General features: G+C 50.2%; 5 protein-coding genes across 9 annotated transcripts; 3 read left to right on the top strand and 2 right to left on the bottom strand.

The window, feature by feature from the left end:
- Positions 1-87: 87 nt before the first annotated feature.
- On the top strand, positions 88-2,296 carry LOC117647403 (histone H1.3-like). The gene is made up of 5 exons (XM_034389131.1): positions 88-142; positions 216-557; positions 636-970; positions 1,267-1,318; positions 2,225-2,296. Exons 2-5 carry the CDS (start codon positions 447-449, stop codon positions 2,294-2,296), a joined length of 570 nt encoding a protein of 189 aa, XP_034245022.1. The 5' UTR covers positions 88-142; positions 216-446.
- Positions 1,304-15,680, bottom strand: LOC117646734 (retinoic acid receptor RXR-alpha-B). 5 transcript variants are annotated; one of them, XM_034387884.1, is made up of 8 exons: positions 15,328-15,680; positions 7,170-7,263; positions 6,471-6,671; positions 6,223-6,388; positions 5,985-6,125; positions 5,543-5,708; positions 5,241-5,465; positions 1,304-5,158 (listed from the first exon to the last, which is right to left on the bottom strand). In XM_034387884.1, exons 1-8 carry the CDS (start codon positions 15,344-15,346, stop codon positions 4,908-4,910), a joined length of 1,263 nt encoding a protein of 420 aa, XP_034243775.1. In that variant the 5' UTR covers positions 15,347-15,680; the 3' UTR covers positions 1,304-4,907. The 5 variants fall into 5 exon arrangements, with proteins under 5 accessions (XP_034243775.1, XP_034243776.1, XP_034243777.1 ...); XM_034387885.1 differs by having other exon boundaries at positions 6,471-6,641; XM_034387886.1 differs by lacking the exon at positions 15,328-15,680 and adding an exon at positions 11,292-11,443.
- Positions 15,681-16,512: 832 nt separating this feature from the next.
- On the top strand, positions 16,513-16,845 carry LOC117647401 (tumor suppressor candidate 2-like). The gene has a single exon (XM_034389129.1). It carries the CDS (start codon positions 16,513-16,515, stop codon positions 16,843-16,845), a length of 333 nt encoding a protein of 110 aa, XP_034245020.1.
- On the top strand, positions 16,711-18,394 carry LOC117646735 (beta-1,3-galactosyltransferase brn). Its single transcript, XM_034387887.1, has 2 exons — positions 16,711-16,852; positions 16,952-18,394. The coding sequence occupies exon 2, from the start codon at positions 16,970-16,972 to the stop codon at positions 18,017-18,019; it is 1,050 nt and encodes a 349-aa protein (XP_034243778.1). The 5' UTR covers positions 16,711-16,852; positions 16,952-16,969; the 3' UTR covers positions 18,020-18,394.
- A 75-nt stretch (positions 18,395-18,469) lies between these two features.
- Positions 18,470-19,310, bottom strand: LOC117646739 (13 kDa deflagellation-inducible protein-like). The gene is made up of 3 exons (XM_034387892.1): positions 19,079-19,310; positions 18,800-18,999; positions 18,470-18,723 (listed from the first exon to the last, which is right to left on the bottom strand). The coding sequence occupies exons 1-3, from the start codon at positions 19,128-19,130 to the stop codon at positions 18,631-18,633; spliced, it is 345 nt and encodes a 114-aa protein (XP_034243783.1). The 5' UTR covers positions 19,131-19,310; the 3' UTR covers positions 18,470-18,630.
- Between the last annotated feature and the right edge of the window lie 257 nt (positions 19,311-19,567).

Below are 19,567 nucleotides of genomic sequence, written 5' to 3'. Positions count from 1 at the left end.
TAAAAATCTCTTTTTTTGATTAAAAGATAGTTGTATTGTATGATGTGCGCGAGCGCGTGTTGTGTATGGGACCATGTTATGTTGGTAACAATCTGTGCAACATGTAGCTGAAGCCGTAGAGCTCCGTTCCATCAACTCGAAGGTCTGGAGTTCGAATCCCAACGTTTTAAATTTATATATTCAGCTAGACCGAAGCTGGACTCTCCGAATTTCAGAAAATGTATTAACAGGCCCCAGTCTGACCCAGCCCCCGTGCCAGAGCGATGCAGAGAGATCAAACACTCCCTCACCTGGGAAACGGGCAATAGCTCAGCAAGAATGGGGCTTGCTGAGGGAAGTCCCAGTGTGTATCCATGGATGCAAAGGCAGTCTGACCGCTGCTAGGACGCATAAATAAACCGTCAGCCAAGATACAAAGACCAGGTCTCCCCAAGAAAAGATCAAAAATGGAGAAGGCCAGCACCGCTGACATGGTGAAGGACGCCATCAAGACCCTGGGCGAGAGGACCGGGTCGTCCCTGCACAATATCAAGAAATACATCGAGGCCGTTTACAAGGTGACTGCCTCTTTCTCGAGTGGGTTCTGAGGTACATCTCTCGAGCAGCGTGCATGACGTCGTTGTTTGTCTGCGCAGGTGGACATGCGCTACCGCGCGCCCCGGATCCGCAAGTTCCTGCGCTCGGCCGTCGGCGACGGCGTCGTGGTGCAGACTCGCGGTCGCGGGGCGTCGGGCTCTTTCAAGCTGCCGCCCAGGCAGCAGTCCGGAGCCTCGCGCGGCGTGCCCGCGGTGCCCGCCAGGAAGGCCGCCTCTGCCTCCGCCTCCAGCTCGACGCCCCTGGCCAGGGCCATGGCGAAGGCCAGGGCTGCCGGGGCCGCCGGGGCCAAAAAGGCGACCTCCCGGACCACGGCCACGGCACGCAAGGCGAGTGGCACCACCGTGTCCACCTCCGCCTCCAGGGTCTCCGCTAGGTCGGCGGCCTCCGCGTCGTCCGTCTCCACGGCCTCCACCGCCTCCACCAGGATCATCAAATCCAGGAGGGCGCGCAGGCTTTAAAGGGTGGCATTCCCCCTCTCCATTTTCCCTCTCAAGCCCATGACACTTTGTAAATTTGACTGCGTTGTAATAACCGCTTTGTTTTACTTTTATTTTTGTGAAATGGAAGGTTCTTTTGTTAAGAGGAAAGGCTTGAGAAATCTTAGACCTACAAAATCGGTGATATTCAAAATGTTGTGTTGTCTCTTTTTGTGTTGAATACGTATTTAAGGACAATGTTTGAGGGCAAGAAATTAAACAAAATGGAGTACACTTTTGAACAGGTGCTTTATTAATTCTAACAAGAACTGCTTTAAACAAGAACATGACATCAAGAAGATACCAGGGCACTAATATCATCACACATGTAGATCATAAATGAACCTGTACTAAAGAATCAAGACAATTGTGCATAGTACCAGACACATTGCTGGGAGCAAAACCTACATAGACCCTACTTCTCATAAAAAGAAAGGGAAAAAAATACACCATGAAATTGTTACAATAATTATAATATAAGCCAATTCACAGAAGCCTTGACTGCAATCATACAGAAGCTCAAGGTCACAACAGGAAGCATATTAAAATGAAAATGAGGATTTACAAACTGGCAACGATGAAAAACATAATTGTATCACATATCTTCTGTACAATACAAACACTAGCCATTCGATAAAGGTCATATTGACCCGTGTATATCATGCATTCATAAGAGCAGATATGGATTCCTGTGCTTGTTATTCATGATCTTAAGGTATAAAAGTTGATTTAACTGACTTGCTTTGTTCGGAAAATTCACAAAAAAATAATATTTATTTAAAAGGACATGCCAACTTTCGACTTTCTGATCAGTGACAAAGGTATAATCACAAGGCACATAATTCCATTTCTTACACTCCTTTAAGAGGCAGAAGTTCACAACCTAAGTGCAACTCTGACGAAAGTCTCATAAAACTCTATAAGAAACTTAACATTCACTCAACTTGATTTTTATCTTTTGAAAAATAGTCATGTTTTCATCATGAAAACAAGAAAGAAAAACTCATATAAAACATATAAAACAACATCTAAAACCTACAAATTTCCTTCAATCATATACTTTAGAACTTTTAACAAACAATTTCATTGCCATATGATATTCAAGGAGGTGCTGTAAGCAGCTTAAACCGCATAAAAATTTTTAATTTTAGAGCATTTACTTGTCTCCTGTGAAGGAATCAAAACAATCTGCAACAGCATCTGCCACCTTACAAATTTACTGACTAGATGCCTGGCACTAATCTTAATGGTCTTTTCAACGCAAATCAGTATTGCTTGAAGAATCTTTTGTTATTAAAAAGGAAGCTTAATCTTCGTGCCCAATTTAAAATCAAGACCTTAGTTGGGAGGAAGCCACCAAAGACTCATTAGAGAGTTACTTTGAAAGGTGTTTAACTCTACAGGATATGAGGTGGGCCGGACAATGACAAAAAGCAAATGAGTTTGAAGCTTTGGGCTTGGAATGTGGAACATTATTTACTACTTAATAACAGCCAACAGGTACCAGATGCCTTTTCAAGACAAAGCCATTTGTGAAAGCTAAGGCACTTGAAATCAACCAGTGAACCTCTTCAAAACATGAGAAACGAAACCTATTTCCAGAAATGCAGCACCCCAAGGATTTCACGTGTCAGAACCTTCAGTAAGCTCATGGCAGTCAAATTAAGCACAAATATTTAGAAAGATAATTTTCTCTTCTATTTCATAAAAGATTTTAAAAAGTTTCTCTTGGCATAACATTAGAACGAAGGCCAAAGTTTTCCCCCACTTGGTTTCTGTATGGTAAGAGTAAGCAATGAAAAATTACAAAATGGAAATTTTAAAAGAAATGAATGTTAACAATTTGAAAGAGAAAATAAGGAAACATCACACTCTAATTTTTAATTACTCAACATTAAATATTAAATCAGGATAATCTACAAATAGTAATAATAATTTGTACTTAGTTTTCATCATAAACATTACAAATCAACTACTATATGGGGACAAGAACTTAGAAGAAGAAAAACATCACTTAAGATGTTAATACAAGATGGGTTCGAGCATTGCACCATGATTTTCACTACATAATGAAATGCACCTAAACGGTTTTTACAAATGAGTCCACAATTACAACGAACTTTTGCTAATAAACTGTCACAACCAATAAAACAATGAAATATGCCTCAAGAAGTACTTAATGTACCATTCATTTACCATCGTGTAAGAGGCCCATATGATATTGATCTCATGGATTGTCCCTTCAAAAGTTCTGGAAAATGCAAATGACATAATCACTCTTCCTAGTCAAAACAAAATAACAAAACTTCTACATAAACTAGACATGAAATACAACATTAAATTTTGAAAATTTTCATAATAAATAATCAAAGTACACAGTAAAAGCCCAAATAACATAGACCCTACAGATAATTGAGTAAAGTTATATCACTAGCTTTCAAGATAAATAAAAAAAAGCAAATTCGAAGATCATTCACCTTTCCAAACAGGAAAAAAACAAAACGCCTTACAGTAAACTATGAACTGGCAGAAATCCTTCACAGTGATTTCATAAAATCATAAATTATAAAGTTGGTACAAGAGCTGTCAAGAGTCTAACATTCTGTTCACTTAAAGAGAAAAAAAAATACAACAAAAAACAAATCAGTAATAGCACCTTTACGTTATGCCCATTGGATATCTGATAACATCACTTATCCCTTTAAAAAAAAAAAAAAAAAGATATCGAAAATACATGTAGGTCTAGAAGAGACAATGCTGCACCCTGCAAACATGGAATAATGATGAGTTACATGCCAACTACATATCAGTTCATAGAACAAGGTGGATGAATTAAATCAGAACAATGGGAACAAATGACTGATGTGGAACCATGCAAAATCAGCTTGCAATCAAATGCAAAATAGAGGATAAAAGCAACCATCATGGTTTTTAAGTATACTGACTGTAATGAGAATTTTCACATACCCCAAAAGAGAAAGTTAAGCCAATAACCACCACTATTAAAGATAGTGGATTAAAACGACAACATCAAGCACCAAAAAACAAATTGTGTCTCCAAGGCTTAAGACCTCAAATCAAAATGAGAATTTCACAATACTGTTCAGAATAACACTCAACTACTGTACTAAGTAAAGCTTACTGCGAACATCACATATCTGTATATTACAAAATTGAAGTGACACTGATCAAACCATTCACTAATTACTCACATGATTTATTACTTAAGTAAGAGGTAGGTTTAAGTGAAAACAAATGACTAACACTACACAAAGTGTTAAACTTTCACTTAGGCAACAGACAGAAACAATAAGGGCTAAAAAATAAGATTACTCCAATCTGTATGAAAATAAATAGTTAACTTTTGATCTTTACAAAGAAGAGAATTAAAATTTCCACAAAATCAATAGTAATAAGTATAAAAAAAGTATCAGAAACTCATTAATGGTGCAATGAAGGCAAATTAAAACACTATGTTTCAGCCTACAATTGGTATTGCTAAGTTCAGGAAGTTAGACAGATCATCTAAGACACACTCCATTAGCTACAATCGACATTCTGTTACAATAAGTTCTCAATTAATTTTTCTATCACCATCGAATCAAACAAAAATAAACAAACTTGAAACATTGAGAGATTACTGAAAGACCCTGCACATGATTTTCTTGGAAGTATATGTGCTTTTGTATTAAAATGAGCAGTACCATTAACAAGTTTGGCTGACAGTTTAATTGTTAACAACGTAACTAAAAGGCATAGTGACACAAATTAGAAATAAATGCAGACTACCTTGAGAGAAGAGTGCGCACCTCTCAAACAAGTATATTAAAAAAATTATGGATCAGCAGGAGACTCTAACATTTCCATGAGGAACGTATCAATGGGAACATCACCAATGAGCCGGAAGAAAAACAAATGCTCCAAACACTTCAACCCAATTGACCGCAGTGGAGGCAGGCGCAGCAATAATTTGGAGAAACGGGCAGGATCATTTGGATGGGTGACTCTGGTGTATTCCTCCAGAGTTGCGTAGACTTTTTCACGGAGAAGATCAACTTCTTGCTTTGACCTCAGCCCTTTCACTTCTGCAAAGAACATCATCATAATAAGAGAGAGTTGTGTCAAGTGTGATAAAACATTAAAGTTTGGAATATGCAGGTTCCTTGCCTGGGTTAAAAAGAATAATGGTGCGCAGACAGGCCAGTTCAGACTTGTCCATCCGCATGTCCCGCATCTTATTTACAAGTTCAGTAAGAACTCTGTCAAAAATATTTCCCACACCAGCTTGGTGAGCTGAATTTCGGTGTACTGTGAGACCATTAGCAAGCACAATGCCATCTTCCACATCAATTGAGCGATGAGAGAAAGCAGCTATAAGCAACTCATTCCAGCCTGTAACACACACAAAACAGTCAACTTTTTTATTAAACTCATCAAGAGAAAATGAAGAAGCAGGGAATTCTACTCACCAGCCCTTAACAGTAGCACCTGATCCTCCAAGGGCAGAGATGCAAAGTGAGGGATGTTCTTAGCCCAGTCCACTAGCTGGAACAACTGTCGGTTCGTAGCCTGGCAGATGTTGGTCATTGCGTTCTGCGACACACAACCAAAAGATGCGATCGCCTTATTCCACCTCTGCAAAACACATTACGCCATGCTTTTCTTTATATGGAGGATGCCTAGAAAGTGCTAGGCAAATTCATATGTTTAGAGCCCCCAAATCAAAGGCCTAAGACTTTTTAAAATCTATTTAAAGTTAGTTAAATTTATTTAAAAAATATTGTTAAGGATTTTTTTTGTCACCGAGTACCAAAGAGACTTCAAGATATCACCTTGGATGCATTGATTTCTCCTAAATGAAAAATAATTATTTAAGAAAAGTAATATATACAATATCATAAGTATGTTCACCTCCACATCTGCAGAATTCTCTTGTTTGCATTCCACACGACGATCAGCTTCCAAAATCATCTCAATACGCATGTCTGTGTGGACTGTACTTGTTGATTCAACTTCACCTTGATCCCGGTCCCTTGTGCGCTGTCGTTCCTCCTATAGTTCAAATTTTAACATAAGCATTTAATGACACAAATTCAAGTAAAACTTAAAAAAAAGTAAGTCATTAAACACAGTAAGGGGTTATATCTACCTGAACAGCCTCTCGTTTCATCCCCATGCTGAGGCATTTCTGATATCGGCAATATTGACATCTATTTCTCTGGCGCTTGTCAATAATGCAATTCCGATCCTCACGGCATGCGTAAGACAAATCCTTGCGCACAGTCCTTTTGAAGAACCCCTTACATCCTTCACAACTGCCGAAAAGAAAATCAAGTGTGACAGCAAACAGTGAGACTCAGGCAAAAGGCCAGGAAAAATTTAATAAATGACACCAACCTGTACACTCCGTAATGCTTTCCACTAGCTCGGTCTCCACAGATAGAGCAAAGGTGTTTTGACCCACTTAGAGGATGGTTAGGTGGATAGGGGGATGTGCTCCCCGAATTCTTGGTTTGCCCTGAGCCTCCAGAGTTGTTCATCATTCCGCTTCCCATGGAGTTGAAGGAGCTGAAAAACATGCCGGGCTCAGGTGAACCACTTTGCACGCCACAAAACAGAGTAAGGAACTAGTTAGTAGCGAAAGGGCATTCACCAAGCTTGGCTAGGCTACAGTACATGCGCATGCAACGTCTACTAAGCTGTAGGGATCCTAACTAATGTCTAGAGGAAAAAGTAAAGAAGACACTGAGAACCAGACTAAAAGGAACTCAACGGGACCAATAGTTTAAAAAAGGAAATCCAAGAGACATGTAAAATCCGCCATCCTCTGGAACAATGATCGATTCCAATTGCTCCAGTGTGTTAAAGACAATTATCTGACAGTAAAGAAAAGAGGATGGCTTTAAAAACGACACCACCTAGACAGAAACATGCCTACTGCGTCTCAGCTAATTATGAGGATAAGTCCCACCATTCGCGCAGGGAACCAATGAGTGCTGTAAGAAGTTTACAGACACAAAACTAAAACCGAATATTCCTGAGGGAACTAGCCACTAGGAGGGCGCTTCGCGCTTCGCGCTTCGCGCTTCGACTTACTTTGGACTGTGCGGGCCGACGCCCAGGAGGGCTGGGTCCGGCTTCATGTCCAGGGGCGACTGGGGCGCCATCAGGCCCCCGTCCAGCCCAAGGCCTGCAACAAGACAGAAAAGAAAAAATGAAAACAATGCTCAACTGCAAAGATAAAGATCCTCCAGTGCAGCATGGGTGCCAATGCTGCGCATCATGCTAATAAATAGTTCTACTCCGTGTGGCTGGAAAGATCAGCACTGTTAAAATTAAAACGTTTACTGCGCTAGCCAAGAGAGAAAACCTAAGCTCCCCGGAACGGAAAATGCGCAGTTGGTCAGGATTGGCTGCGATTTCTTCCCATTTTCACACGCTGCTGCCAAACCTGACGGCGGTCTGAAAGCGAACGGTCCATTGTGAACTGATTGATCGAGCTTCGAGAGGCTTTGTGGCGCTGTGTACTGTACGTGAATGCATCACCACACCCGGCCCGCGGCCCGGACAGTGACGGACGCACCCCGACCCCATCCCATCCCTTCCCTTTCAAGAGCCCTGACAACATCTCCCGAGCCAAGGTGCAGAAATAGACACACCCCTCCCCTGCTCCTCCTCGTCCTGGCCGGTGAGCACCGAGCACCGTGTGGCGTGGCGCGGCGAGCGAACTTCAATGTCACTTGTGATTGCCCCGCCCCCCGCCCCCTCCGCGCCCCCCACCCGGAGCGGCCGCGTCTCTTCCGCGGTGGCGCGCACAGGCAGGCAGGCAGGCAGGCGGGCGGGCAGGCTCGGCCGCGCTGCACAGAGAGGCGTACGGCGTACCGAGACCGAGCCGGCAGCCGGTTGGGCCCCAGCCTCAGGGTCATCCAAGGCCCCGAGCAGAGCGGAGCGCGGAGCAGAGCTAGCTCGCCACTCGTACGTACTCGGCGCTAGCACCGGCCGCCACTCCCGCCACTGGCCGCCACGCCACTCCGCGCCGTTCCGACGCGCCGGCACGGACACGGCACCTCGGTACCGAGGTACCTCCGCAGTACCGGGCCGGACCGGCCCGGGCAGGCTGGACCCGCTGGACCCGGACCACGCAACATTTCCACGCGTCGCGTTGACCGCAGACACAGGCAGAGTCGCCGACAGACAGACAGACAGACAGACAGGCAGACAGACAGGCGCCTCTCTCCATTAGCACGGCGAACAACCCGCATGGTTCGACTCGGCGTCCAGGTTAATGTAGGTTACCGTGCTCCGCGGCGCTTCGCGCTTCGGTAAAGCGCAGTCGTCATCAAACGCGGCGAGCGCGATCCTGGCGCGACCTTGGCCGTGCAGTGCAGGCGGCGTGGGAGGGCGCGGTGCGGCGTGGCGCGGCGTGGCGCGGCGCGCTGCACATGGACAAAGCCGCGGACTGAAGCTGCAGGCAGCTTGCAGCAGCATGCATAGCAGTGCAGTGCCGAGCCCCATCCAGTGCCCATCCCAGTGCAACCCGCCACGCCCCTCGGCAGACTCATTCCGAGAGTCCTCTCCCTCCCGCACTCTTACGGAGAGCTCCTTCGGTGCGACAGTGACGGAGCGACGACGCGGTCCTCGGCGCCATCCCCGAGGAACCACCCCTGGGCGCCCCACCCCCGCGCCCCCGCCTTCCGTTCAACCTTGCCGCCGTCAAGTCAGTCAAGCCTCCCACGAGGGGCCGCTCGGTGAATGAATCAATCCCGCAAGCACCAATTAAGGCGACCCCGTGGGACGGGCGAGCCCCTCGAGGGGTGATCCAATGGGTTGATCGCCTGGTTGCGTCAGCGCGTCAGCGCGTCAGCGGGGCGCGCCTCAAGAGTGCCTTTGGTGTGTTCGACGCTCGCTCCCCAACCTACCTTAACCTGCCGAGCGACTCATTGCCGAAGAAGCCTGCCGTTCCCTTGGGCTTTCTTATGCTTTCTAGCCCGCCAAGTAAGGAGGCGCGCGCACACACTCGCGGTGTGGTGGCGACGGCCGGCAAAAGATTCACAACCGAAATGAGGCAGCGCGAACGGCGCGAACGGCCCCGCGTAACGAGTTGTTCGACCTTTCAAAGGTTAAACCGGAGCCATGCCGCGGGGGGCAAGGCGGGCAAGGCGGGCAAGGCGACATGGCCGAAGGCGAGGCGAGGCGTGGCGCCCGAATCGCAAATCGAAGCCACCGCCGCCTGCCGCGCGCACCGCGCACCGCCCGCGCCTCCGCCAATCAGTCATCCTCCAGGAGCGCGGGAAACGCGGGAGGCGCGACGCGGGCCGAGTGACAGGCCTCTCTCTCTCTTTCTCCCGACGCCCCGCGCGCGAGTGCGAGAGGGAGACGCCGCGGGCGGGCATGGAAAGCCCCCCGTGGAAACGGGCTAAGACACAGAGCGGCCGAGCGTCGCCGCGTCGCCACGTGACGTCAAAATGGTCTCCGCTCGCCACCGGCGTGACGTCACCCCGTCAGCCGGCGATGGCGATGCGTCGGCAGGTGGCAACGCTCCACCCCCAAACTCGCCGTGGGCGGGCGGGCAGACAGACAGACGGCCGCACGGGTGCGAATGGCCTATAGACCATTCAGGGTGGAGGCGTGCTGGAGGGCGTGCCCATAGAGTCCAGGCGAGAATCGTTTGTCCAACGTCCCTTCGGCGTCGAGGGGAAGTCCAATCCAGTAGTCGTTTCGTCGCTCTGTCTCTCTCGCACCTGTACGGGACGCCCCACGAGAGCGAGAGAGACAGAGCGACGAAAACGACTCTCGGAGAGGGTGGCCGTGGCCGGGACAGCCTCCACGCGTCTCCAGCTTTCAGTCTCCAGCGACGCGCAGCAAGACAAGATGAGCCCCTCCCCCAAGCAAATCCGACGGACGTCCAAAAACGAAAACTGGGTCAGTCGGTCATCGTCCGCGCTGGCCGGGCCGGCCGGCAGTGCCGCCCCCGCCCCCGCCAGTGCACCAATAATTAAACGGCTCCGGCCGGTGACAGACTTTTCCACGGATCGCATCATTCAACGGGCAGACAAAGACAATGGCGTGACGCGGCGACGCGGCCGAGCCAGAGCACGGCAGAGCGAGGCAGAGCAAAGCGTGGCGCGGATGACAGAGCGGCTCCTCTCCGTCTCGTGGACGTCCGCCAGCTTGGCCAGCGCGGCCGGTAGAGGCCTGCTGGGCTGGCCGGGCTGGCTTGGCTGGCCTGGCCTCGCCGTGTCAACAAGCCAAGCTCCACACCGGCCAGCCGGTAATGGCACTTTTCATTTTTTGAAAAAGCAAAAAAAAAAAAAAAAGAACAAAAAAAAAACGAAAGAAGGAAAAAACCATCTCTTGGCGCAACGCGCACGTATAGTATAGTCGTCGTTGCCACACGACTTGGCAAACTTTCCAAAATACTACAGTGAGCCCGCATTTCGATGAGGCGCGTCCGTTTCAATGCGCGTTGCCGCGGCCGCGTTGCGCAACGGTACAGGTGTCGGAGGGAGCTAGCTAGTGCGAGCTGGTGTCCGTGTTCACAAACAAGGGGGTGTCGCGGCGTCGCGGCGTCGCGCAGCGGACCAGAGGAAAGGGGGTGCGGGCCGTCAAAACCTAACTTTTTTTTGCGTTTTTCTTTCGTCAACGGTTAGTGATGGGATGACAAAAATTCAAAAGTCAATTTTTAATTGTTCTAAGTTATCCTGCGCATAATTTTTTTTTAACCTCTCGCCGTCATCCAAAGCCCAGGGAGCCCCCTTCCCCCTGCAGCATCCCCCTGCACCGTTGCACCCTCTTCACTGCCAAGGTGGTCCAGTCCGACCGCCCCCCCTGTTCTGCTTCCCACCCCCACTCGTCCACGTGACCTGCGAGAGGGTTGGACACTTTCTCCGCACTCCCCCCCCCCTCTTGACACTTGCTCCACATTAACTTCTTGACACTTGGTCTGGACTGCACGCTTGACTCGCCGCGCTGCAAGCTCGAGACGTGCTCCACCTGCACACGGCCCGCACACGGCAGCATCGCAGCATCGGCAAGGCACTGCTTGCTTTGCGGGCTCACGGTTCGCTCTACATACGCCCTCGCACTAGACACTGGCTGGCCCCACTCGACACCTGACGCTGGATCAACCCCCGCTGGCGGCGACACCCGCGTGCGCTCCACTTGCACCCCACACTTGCAGTCCTCTTGCGTGCTGGCGTGCTCCGCACCCCAACTCACCGCCGGGTCGCCCCCAGAGGCCCGCCTGCGCCTGGGCGCCCTGGATGATGGCGGCCACCGACATCATGGGCTTCTCCTTCTTGTACATGGCGGCGACACGGCACGCACTCAACACGCGGACGTGTCGCTGCGTGACACGGCCGCGGACACGGCGCGGCACCGTCGGCACCGTCGGCACGCTGCGGTGCTGACTCTTGTGACTCAACTGACAGCGCCGAGCGAGGCAGCCAGCCGCGCCGCCAGGCCAGCCCGCCGCCAGGCCCCAGCCGCCTCCCAGCTGTCCCCACTGCTCTATCGACCCGGCTGGTACGGGTAGCGGTAGTGGCGGCAGGGGTACCGCAGGGCGGCAGGGCTCTGGGCGGGGCGGGGCGCACCCATCCCATTCACCATCCCCGCCGACGGGCCGCCAGCGAGTCAGGGCCAAGTGCAGGGCTGCACCGAGACCTTGCCGCCGCGCCCCGCCGCCCCGCCTGTCGCCTGCACTGCACCGCCAGGATTATTTCAGTCCCAAGGGGCGTCGCACGCCTAGCCTGGCGCAGCCCAGGCCTGCTGCGGGGCTGCGGGGGCAACCCCTAGCCGAGACCGCACTCCACTCCACTGTGGAGGACCCCCCCCCCTCCCAGCAACCCCTGCAGTACTCCCCCTCCCCTCGGCCGCCACCATGCGCGTTTTATTTCAGGGTGTGTCCGCGGGCGGGGCGGGGCGGGGCGCCGAGAAGCGCGTCAAGCGTACCCCAGGGCTGCGACCGCTGCGACGCGGTGCCGAGCGGTGCATAGAATAGGTGGCCTACATAGTGTCCCCCGGCGGCTCCGCCAAGCAGTGCCCCGCCGCGCCACGCCACGCATGCCGCCGCGACCTTGGGCTCTAATCCCGGCCCATCTATCCTCTTCCGCCGCGGGGGGAGGAGGGGGGGGGGCGGCGATGCAGCGGCGACACTGCGGCTTGCAACGCGGAAGTCACTCGCCGCGGCGGCGGCCTGCAGCTGCGGCGGCACGCGGTGGGCGCGGCCCGCGTGGGCTGGGTGCTGGGTTCGCCACCCGCCGGAGGCACAACAACAACGCCGATTAAATTCGCGCAGCGCCGCATCGGCCGCCGGCATCGCCCTTGCAGTGCCGCAGCGCCGCGCTCGCCGTCCGCATGCATGCCGCCATCGGTGCGAGGGAGACGGAGCGATGCCCGGTGGTTTATTCATCGCGGCTGATGGGCTAGACGGCGAGGCCGGTGCAGTGCGAGGCGTGCGAGGCGTGAGGGCGGGGCACCGCGCCGACAGGGCTTGGCTTGGGTACGGCCTGGGGTCGCGACCCCGGCCTGTCAAACGGCGACACGCGGCCCGGCGGCCTGCCTGCTTCGCCGTGCTTCGCAGTGCTTCGTGTAGGGGTGGGGGAGCAGCGCGTGGCAGCGCGAACTGAACCCCCTCCGACGGTCATTGGCCGGCGCCTCTTCACACCCCGGCCCCCCGCAGGGCGGCAGGGCGGCAGGCTGGGGCCCCCAGAGGGGTGTCATCCGGGGGGCCGTTACCCCCAAAGGGCCCGGAGGGGCTCGGCCTGCCGCTCCGCACCGCGCACATGAGGAACCCATTGGCGTCGACTCGGTCCCAGTGGCGCGGCGGCGCGGCAGGAGGCGGGCCAAGCCAAGGTAACCCGAACTTGATTAAAAGCAACCCCCGGCGCGGCGACTCGCGTCTGGGCGTGACGGCCCCGTGCCGTGCCGTGCCGTGCCGCCGTGCGCGCACTGTAATGGGCTGCCAAGCAGAAGACGGATTCCGAGAGCCGCCTTCGTCGCCCTGTGCCTCTCGCACCCCTACGGGCCGACACCAGTGTGAGAGAGACGCCACTTTCGGAACCAGCGTGCTGTACACAGAGCCAATGCGCAGCAGGGCGAGCAAAATGGAAACAGGAGAAAGTCTGAGGCGGTGTGAGGCCAACCCCCTCCAAGGACGCCTTGCTGGCAAAGTTCGAACAGGGCTTTCGTCGCTCCCCTTTCTCACTCCTCATGCGTGCGAGAGAGGGAGAGCGACGAAAGCATCGTCCGGAATGAGCCTCCTGGCACTGCCCTGGCACGCTGCTCGACGCGGCCGTCAAAGCACTGCAGTGTGCAGACACTCTGTCTCTCTCGCAGCCCTCCGCGTGCGACCCTTGAGTGCGACAGAGACAGCGCGACGAGCGGCGGGGCGAAGTCAAGCTGCGCGAGTCAAGGCGGAGAGGGAGAGAGAGCCCCTTGCACGTGGGCCTGCCCGTCGGACGGGGCTGTCGAGCGGGCCGGCCTACCTCGCAGGGGCCCTGGCGCGCAAGGCGAGGCATGGGGGCACACTGGGCACACGACCCGGCGACACGCCGTCTCCGTTGTGCCCGGGGGCGCGGCGAGGCACCGCGGTGACAGCTTCGTGTTCCGCGGGGCTGGGTGCGCGCCGTGCGCGGAGTTTGCCGCTCTAGCCGCCCCGAGCCGCCCGGCCCGCCGCGGCCCAGACAACGGCGTGGGCGATAAGATTGGGGGCATCGTACATGAAAGACAACACGCCCGTCATCGCGCATGCATGGCAAGCACCTCGCGAGGAGGGGGAGGCTCCCCACGATGCTCCTCCACTCCTCGAGGGTGTCCCACCCCCAGCCGGTGCGGTGCGCGGCGTGGGGGCGCGAGGGGGTGGCGGCGTGGCGCTATCACGTCGTCCCGAGTCCTGACAAGGTCCACAAGGGCGCCCTGCCGGCCCTGCCCGCCCTGCCCCGGCTCTTGATCGTGCTGGGCGCTGGCGCTGCTAGCGCTGGCCGCGCTGGCCGGCTCGGCTCGGCTCGGACGGGCCGCCACGCCGCCACGCCGCGCCACCCGTGGCCTTGAAGCCCGCGCCGCGCCGCTCGCCGTCGCGCCGCGCACTGCTCCAGGGCGGCGTCCGAAGCGGCGCGCCCCGCCCCGCCTCGTCGCTCCCGCGGCCCGCGGGCCTAGCCATGGGGCCCGCGTCGCTCGCGCCGAGCCGTCTCGCACGCGGCCGCTGGCGGCTGCGAGAGAAACTGAACGGGCAACGGGGCCACCTCGGACGCACTGGCTGCACCAGCTCACCGCATCGCCATGCACTCTATGCACCGCGCGTGCAGGCTTGCAGTTTGCAGTGCCGTGCCAGTGGCGGCGGCGTCACCAGCCCGACTGACCAGCCACAGCCACGGCAGCCACGGCCCACCGCGTGCAGCGCGTGCAGTGCGTGCAGTTTGCAGTCGGTGGCCCCGGCCCCGGCCTGGCCAGCGTGGAGCTGCGGAGCCGCCGATGGGAGCAAGTTCGGATGCTCAAGACGGCGTCAGAAGAAGAAGAGGAGGTCGGGGAGGGGGAGGGGGAAGGGGTACTTGCAAAGGAGAATAAGGTCAGGGCCGAGGAGAAGGAATGGGGAACAGAGGGTGAGAAGGAGAGAGAGAGAGGAAGACAAATACGTAGTCCTTATCACAGGCGGGGGGCTTTCAGATGGGTTCCAATCCACCGCAGCAGGACAGGGAGAAATGTCACCGATTGAATGTCAATATCCCATTGGAGAGATCTCTGTGAAATGACTAAAGCAGACACGTCTCTAGAATTTGCGATGTTGTCGCAGAATTTAAACAGAGCCTGCATTATTTGAGCTTGACTCATGTACGGCAATGAATTTAGTTATATTATGTAAGAATCAAATTGAGCTTTTTACGTGACAACTGTGCCATATTATATCAGCGGCTCCTTACAATACAAATTCAAGAACTGACAAGGACTGAAGACACAAAGAAAAGGTAAATTCCAAAGGACAACAGGTGCACCTGTACATGACGATGCCCATCACCAAAATTACGAAGACAATATAATCAAGGCTTTGAGATTAACATCAACCCTTTAGCCCGCAGGGCTTCAAGAACTTTGTCCGAGGAAAGCAAACCATTTCCAGAAATGCGTCAAAGGAACTAACAGTGCCTCCTTTCATCAGTCGGCAAATGGAGGGGCAACGAACGAACCCAAAACCGAACCATGACCGACGAGTACTTGGACTCGCGCTCCTCACAATACGTAGGTTAACCTTTTTGCTTACCTCTGTCGTTGTCCATCATCTGGGACACCGGTGCTCGCCGCAGGAAGACCACTTCACAACATCGATGGGCAGCGCGCAAGCACAACACTAGCGGAGAAAGCTCTCCACTTTAAAGTAAAGAAAACAGCAGTATGCCAGTGGAGTGGATCACCGAATGCAATGTCCAAGGTCGTTGAACTGAGAACTCGCGTATTTCGGGTGTAGGGGCACAATTCGATGCACAGAGTGACAGGAGAGACAATATTTACTCAACAAGTGTAAAAAATAGAACCAATATTCGAAAAAGAATGCAAAAATCCTTTAAAAAAATAGACCCCAAACAAGCAATCTACCCATACAAAACCCAGACGAAAAAGGATAATGACCGTGACACGTTTGTCTTCTTCAATGCTCTGGCAGTGGGACTGATGTTGACAGCTTCAGCCAGAGATTCATGACGACCTCCTTTTACCCTTTCTTTATTTACCACTTAACGCCACTACAGACATCTTAACGGTCGTATAATCACTTTAGCACTGTCCATAGGTAAACTTAATCTTCTTTAAGTATCAAATCAGCTATTATTTCTAAAAATTAAAATGAAGAGGTTAGGGTTCATTTCCTGCAGGCGGTGACAATGCAGACATGACAAATTTCTAGATGGAAAGAATGTTGATTCTCAGCATTAATTAGGAAGAAATCGCTAAATTGGAAGCTTTTGGGCATCGTTAGCCTTTCCCCTTGGCTTTCGAAACCATTTGCAATTTCATGCCACCTGTTTCGTTGCGGTAACCTCTTCCAGTCCCTTGGCTTTTTGAATGATGAGGCAGGTCCTTTCTGTCTGCTGTCTCCGATTCTAGGTTGGTGGTTAACCATTCATATGTTTTTGTTTCCCCAAATCTATCGTGGAATTAAATTTGACGTTTGCAAACTTGCTTTCTGTGTTCTTCATCTATTCATATTCCGAAAATGTCTGTAGTTTAAGGTGTCATGAGTTCATTATTTGTCGAGCACAGCAATATTTCAATTTTTGTCTAATGATGGCTCAAAATATTCATTTACTTCATTGTTTCAGGTCTCAATTTCTCAAGATTCAACTGTTGCAGTGTTGTGGCTGATCCCGAGAATGACCAGCTGCTACTCTGATTCTCCACTCATCTGATCTTGCTGCTTTCTGGATGTCAATCAAAGCTTTGAAGTGAATCAATGGGTGGCACAAGCACTAAGATCTTCAAAAAGGGGGCTTCTGCATTTTCAACTGTGACTGGTTCAGACAACGAAAGTGAATACCAAACTAAGACCTTCGAGAGAACATTCAAAGGAAGTCCCTTTGTATTGATTCGGCAAGGATCGATGTACTTTGATGAAGATGGTGATCTAGCACATGAGTTCTATGTTGAAGTGGTGCCACAGGGCAAGAGAGGCAAACCAACTATGAAAAAAGTAACTGAATCCTTACAACCACAAGGCAGTGTACCTCTTCCTTATCCAAGACTTCATGTGGACTACCCAGCTGTCCTTTATCAGGGAGAATATTAGTAGAAAGGTAACAACCACCATAAGTCTATTCTTGCGTGCTTGCAACTGATCTACACTTTCCTCTGTGCTCAAAATTCTATGGTTGTGTTCCTTTCATGTGTTTCAGAATTTAGTTTGAATCAAGATGATGCGGAAAGTGAAATTGAAGACTGTTTTTTGCGCTGCTCTGACATTAGGGTTTATTTACTACTTTGGTATTTTGACTCATCTTTTAGAAAGTACTTACAATGATGATTTTAAATATCCATATGTGGGAGACATTCAAGAATTCATAAATCAATTACGCAACCAAGAAAAGCCAGATGTCCCACCGATCACAGTGTACAATTATACATTCCTAACAGACTTGAAAAGAAAATGTTTCGATGAAGATTATCCTCAGCTTCGTTTAGTGTATGTAGTCAAATCTGCTTTGCATCATTTTGAGCAACGCAAAGCTATTAGAAAGTCATGGGGCTTTGAAAGAAGATTTTCGGATGTGCCAATTCGAACTATTTTTATGCTTGGCACGAAACCCAATGATGCAGAGCTACAGATGAAAATAGAAGAGGAAATTGCTGAACATGGTGATATTGTTCAAGTTAAATTCATTGACACTTACTACAACAACACCATCAAAACCATGATGGGGTTCAAGTGGATTATGAACAACTGCTTAAATTCCAAGTTTTTTATGTTTGTTGATGATGATATGTATATTTCTACCAGAAGCGTATTGCGCTTTTTAAGGGATCCCACCAACTATCCCAATGAAAAAGGGAATCTCGCAGAAACAGATTATGAGTTACCAGAAGATGTGAGATTATTTTCTGGTTTTGTTTTTGTGTCATCTCCCCACAGACATCTCAGTAGTAAGTGGTATGTACCTCTATCTGAGTACCCTTACCACTTGTGGCCACCCTATGTCACTGCAGGGGCCTTCATCCTGTCTCGGGAAGCTCTGATAGACATGTACTACGCGAGTATGTACACGGAGCACTTTCGCTTCGATGATATCTATCTCGGTTTGGTGGCTAAAAAAGCTGGTGTTGAGCCATACCATTGCAACGAGTTTCACTTCTACAAGAAACCATATGATAAGTACTCGTATCGGTATGTTATCGCCTCTCATGGATTTGATCCAGAAGAACTAGTCAAAGTGTGGAATGAGCAGAAATTTGTGGGTTATGCATAATCTATCTATGCCTACATTGCCTGTTGTTAAAAAATTCTATTGAATTTTTGTGCACACGCACTATTTTATAATAATTTAAAAAATGTACAAAATTTCTTGTCATTTTCACATGCCTTCCCCAAAATGATCTTTTTAGGTAACATTATATTTATCAAGGGATTTCAAAAGCTCTTTGTTCTTTTTGTTTCCAAATCTTAATGCACAACCACTTGTATATACAGTAACTTTATTGATTTTGGCAACCTCTGTTCTCTGTTCTGTTCAAGTTTGTAATTTTGTTGAGTGCTCTAAAAGGAATATTTTGAGTTTCTTAATTTGGAACCTCGTTCTTTTTAGCAGTGCTTTTGTGAATAAATGTTTGTTGTTACTTCTGTACATTCCTGCTTCTTCAATTTTTCTCACCTTATTCTGCAATTATAGAGGGCCATCAAACATGGAAAACAAACAAAATATTTCAATAAGATTAAAAAAATATAATGTTGAGTTGTATTTTATAAAACTATAACTTTCACATTGCACTCAGGAAAAACAAAGTCTTAAGTCTCCAAGTTTGCTTAAATAATATTTTAAAATTAAATTGTGTGAGCCGTACAGAAAGTACAAGTCAGACCTCATGTTGATTCACACTTGTTGCTGCCAGAATGATCTAAAGAAAGAGCATCCTGGCGCACCATGTTCAATAGTGCCTGAGAACTCTCCAGGATCTGTAACACAATGCAGTTATGAATGTCTAAATTGAATGGATACTCTACGTATGAAAATCTCAAGACTGAAACTCACTTTCATATATGCTGATTCACAGCTTTCGATGGATTCATCTATTGAAGCCTTCTTGTCAATGTTTTGTTGGAGACTGGTGCATACTGTCGACAGCTTGGCCTGCACTGTGGCAAGCTCTTTCTCGAGTACCTCCTTCTTGCGCTGATCTTCTGAAATCCATTGCACGATTTCGCATCGTTTCCTCTTTAACGATTCTATTCCTGAAATTTAAATGAAAGATGTTGGTAGGACAATGTGTTCTCAGAACTGTCTCAAGTGCTGCCCATTGCCCATTCGCACCTTTGACAAGCTCCTGGTTGTAAGTCTGCAGTGCTGCTCCCTTTTCAGACATCTCAGGTCTTGGCTGAAGCTCGACACTTCTAACAGGAGGACTAAAGAGGGAGGACAGCTTCACTTCCTCGGAAGAGAAATCAGTAACGAAAGAAGTGGATAAATTTTACTTCTCACCTGCCGGCACAAACAAAAACAACAAAAATCAAAACAAACGGACGCCATATTGAATCGATTGGCGAGTAATCGAACAGTCGACTCTCACGTGTGTTTGTGTGTGTGTGTGATAGAGCATGGGCAGTGGGCTTTTTGGAAGTCACTAGCGGTGATGGGGCCCAGAACGTTCTCTACTCACTGGGGATCAATCTCGCGGGAAGCTTGAATTTCGACGTCTTTCCTACGATATATCTACGATTTAAGCGGAGGTTATCACTCGCCCACGAATTTATTGGCATTCGTGCCTTACAGGAACATGGATTCATTGAAAATTTTAGGACT

The sequence above is a fragment of the Thrips palmi genome, unplaced genomic scaffold (assembly GCF_012932325.1).
Source record: "Thrips palmi isolate BJ-2018 unplaced genomic scaffold, TpBJ-2018v1 HiC_scaffold_2, whole genome shotgun sequence".
Classification (NCBI taxonomy): Eukaryota; Metazoa; Arthropoda; class Insecta; order Thysanoptera; family Thripidae; genus Thrips; species Thrips palmi.
This window is presented reverse-complemented; position numbering and strand designations above follow the sequence as displayed.

What these genes read in the sequence shown, in the direction of transcription:
- LOC117647403 (XM_034389131.1), top strand. Translation starts at nt 447, where the DNA reads ATGGAGAAGGCCAGCACCGCTGACATGGTGAAGGACGCCATCAAGACC. An exon ending in ACATCGAGGCCGTTTACAAG is followed by an intron (nt 558 to 635) that starts GTGACTGCCTCT and finishes TTGTCTGCGCAG; the next exon opens with GTGGACATGCGCTACCGCGC. An exon ending in GCCTCCAGGGTCTCCGCTAG is followed by an intron (nt 971 to 1,266) that starts GTCGGCGGCCTC and finishes TACGTATTTAAG; the next exon opens with GACAATGTTTGAGGGCAAGA.
- LOC117646734 (XM_034387886.1), bottom strand. Translation starts at nt 11,379, where the DNA reads ATGTACAAGAAGGAGAAGCCCATGATGTCGGTGGCCGCCATCATCCAG. An exon ending in GTCGGCCCGCACAGTCCAAA is followed by an intron (nt 6,672 to 7,169) that starts GTAAGTCGAAGC and finishes TGGCGTGCAAAG; the next exon opens with TGGTTCACCTGAGCCCGGCA. An exon ending in AAGCATTACGGAGTGTACAG is followed by an intron (nt 6,389 to 6,470) that starts GTTGGTGTCATT and finishes TCTTTTCGGCAG; the next exon opens with TTGTGAAGGATGTAAGGGGT.
- LOC117647401 (XM_034389129.1), top strand. Translation starts at nt 16,513, where the DNA reads ATGGGTGGCACAAGCACTAAGATCTTCAAAAAGGGGGCTTCTGCATTT.
- LOC117646735 (XM_034387887.1), top strand. Translation starts at nt 16,970, where the DNA reads ATGATGCGGAAAGTGAAATTGAAGACTGTTTTTTGCGCTGCTCTGACA.
- LOC117646739 (XM_034387892.1), bottom strand. Translation starts at nt 19,130, where the DNA reads ATGTCTGAAAAGGGAGCAGCACTGCAGACTTACAACCAGGAGCTTGTC. An exon ending in CAACCAGGAGCTTGTCAAAG is followed by an intron (nt 19,000 to 19,078) that starts GTGCGAATGGGC and finishes TTTAAATTTCAG; the next exon opens with GAATAGAATCGTTAAAGAGG. An exon ending in GTGAATCAGCATATATGAAA is followed by an intron (nt 18,724 to 18,799) that starts GTGAGTTTCAGT and finishes ATTGTGTTACAG; the next exon opens with ATCCTGGAGAGTTCTCAGGC.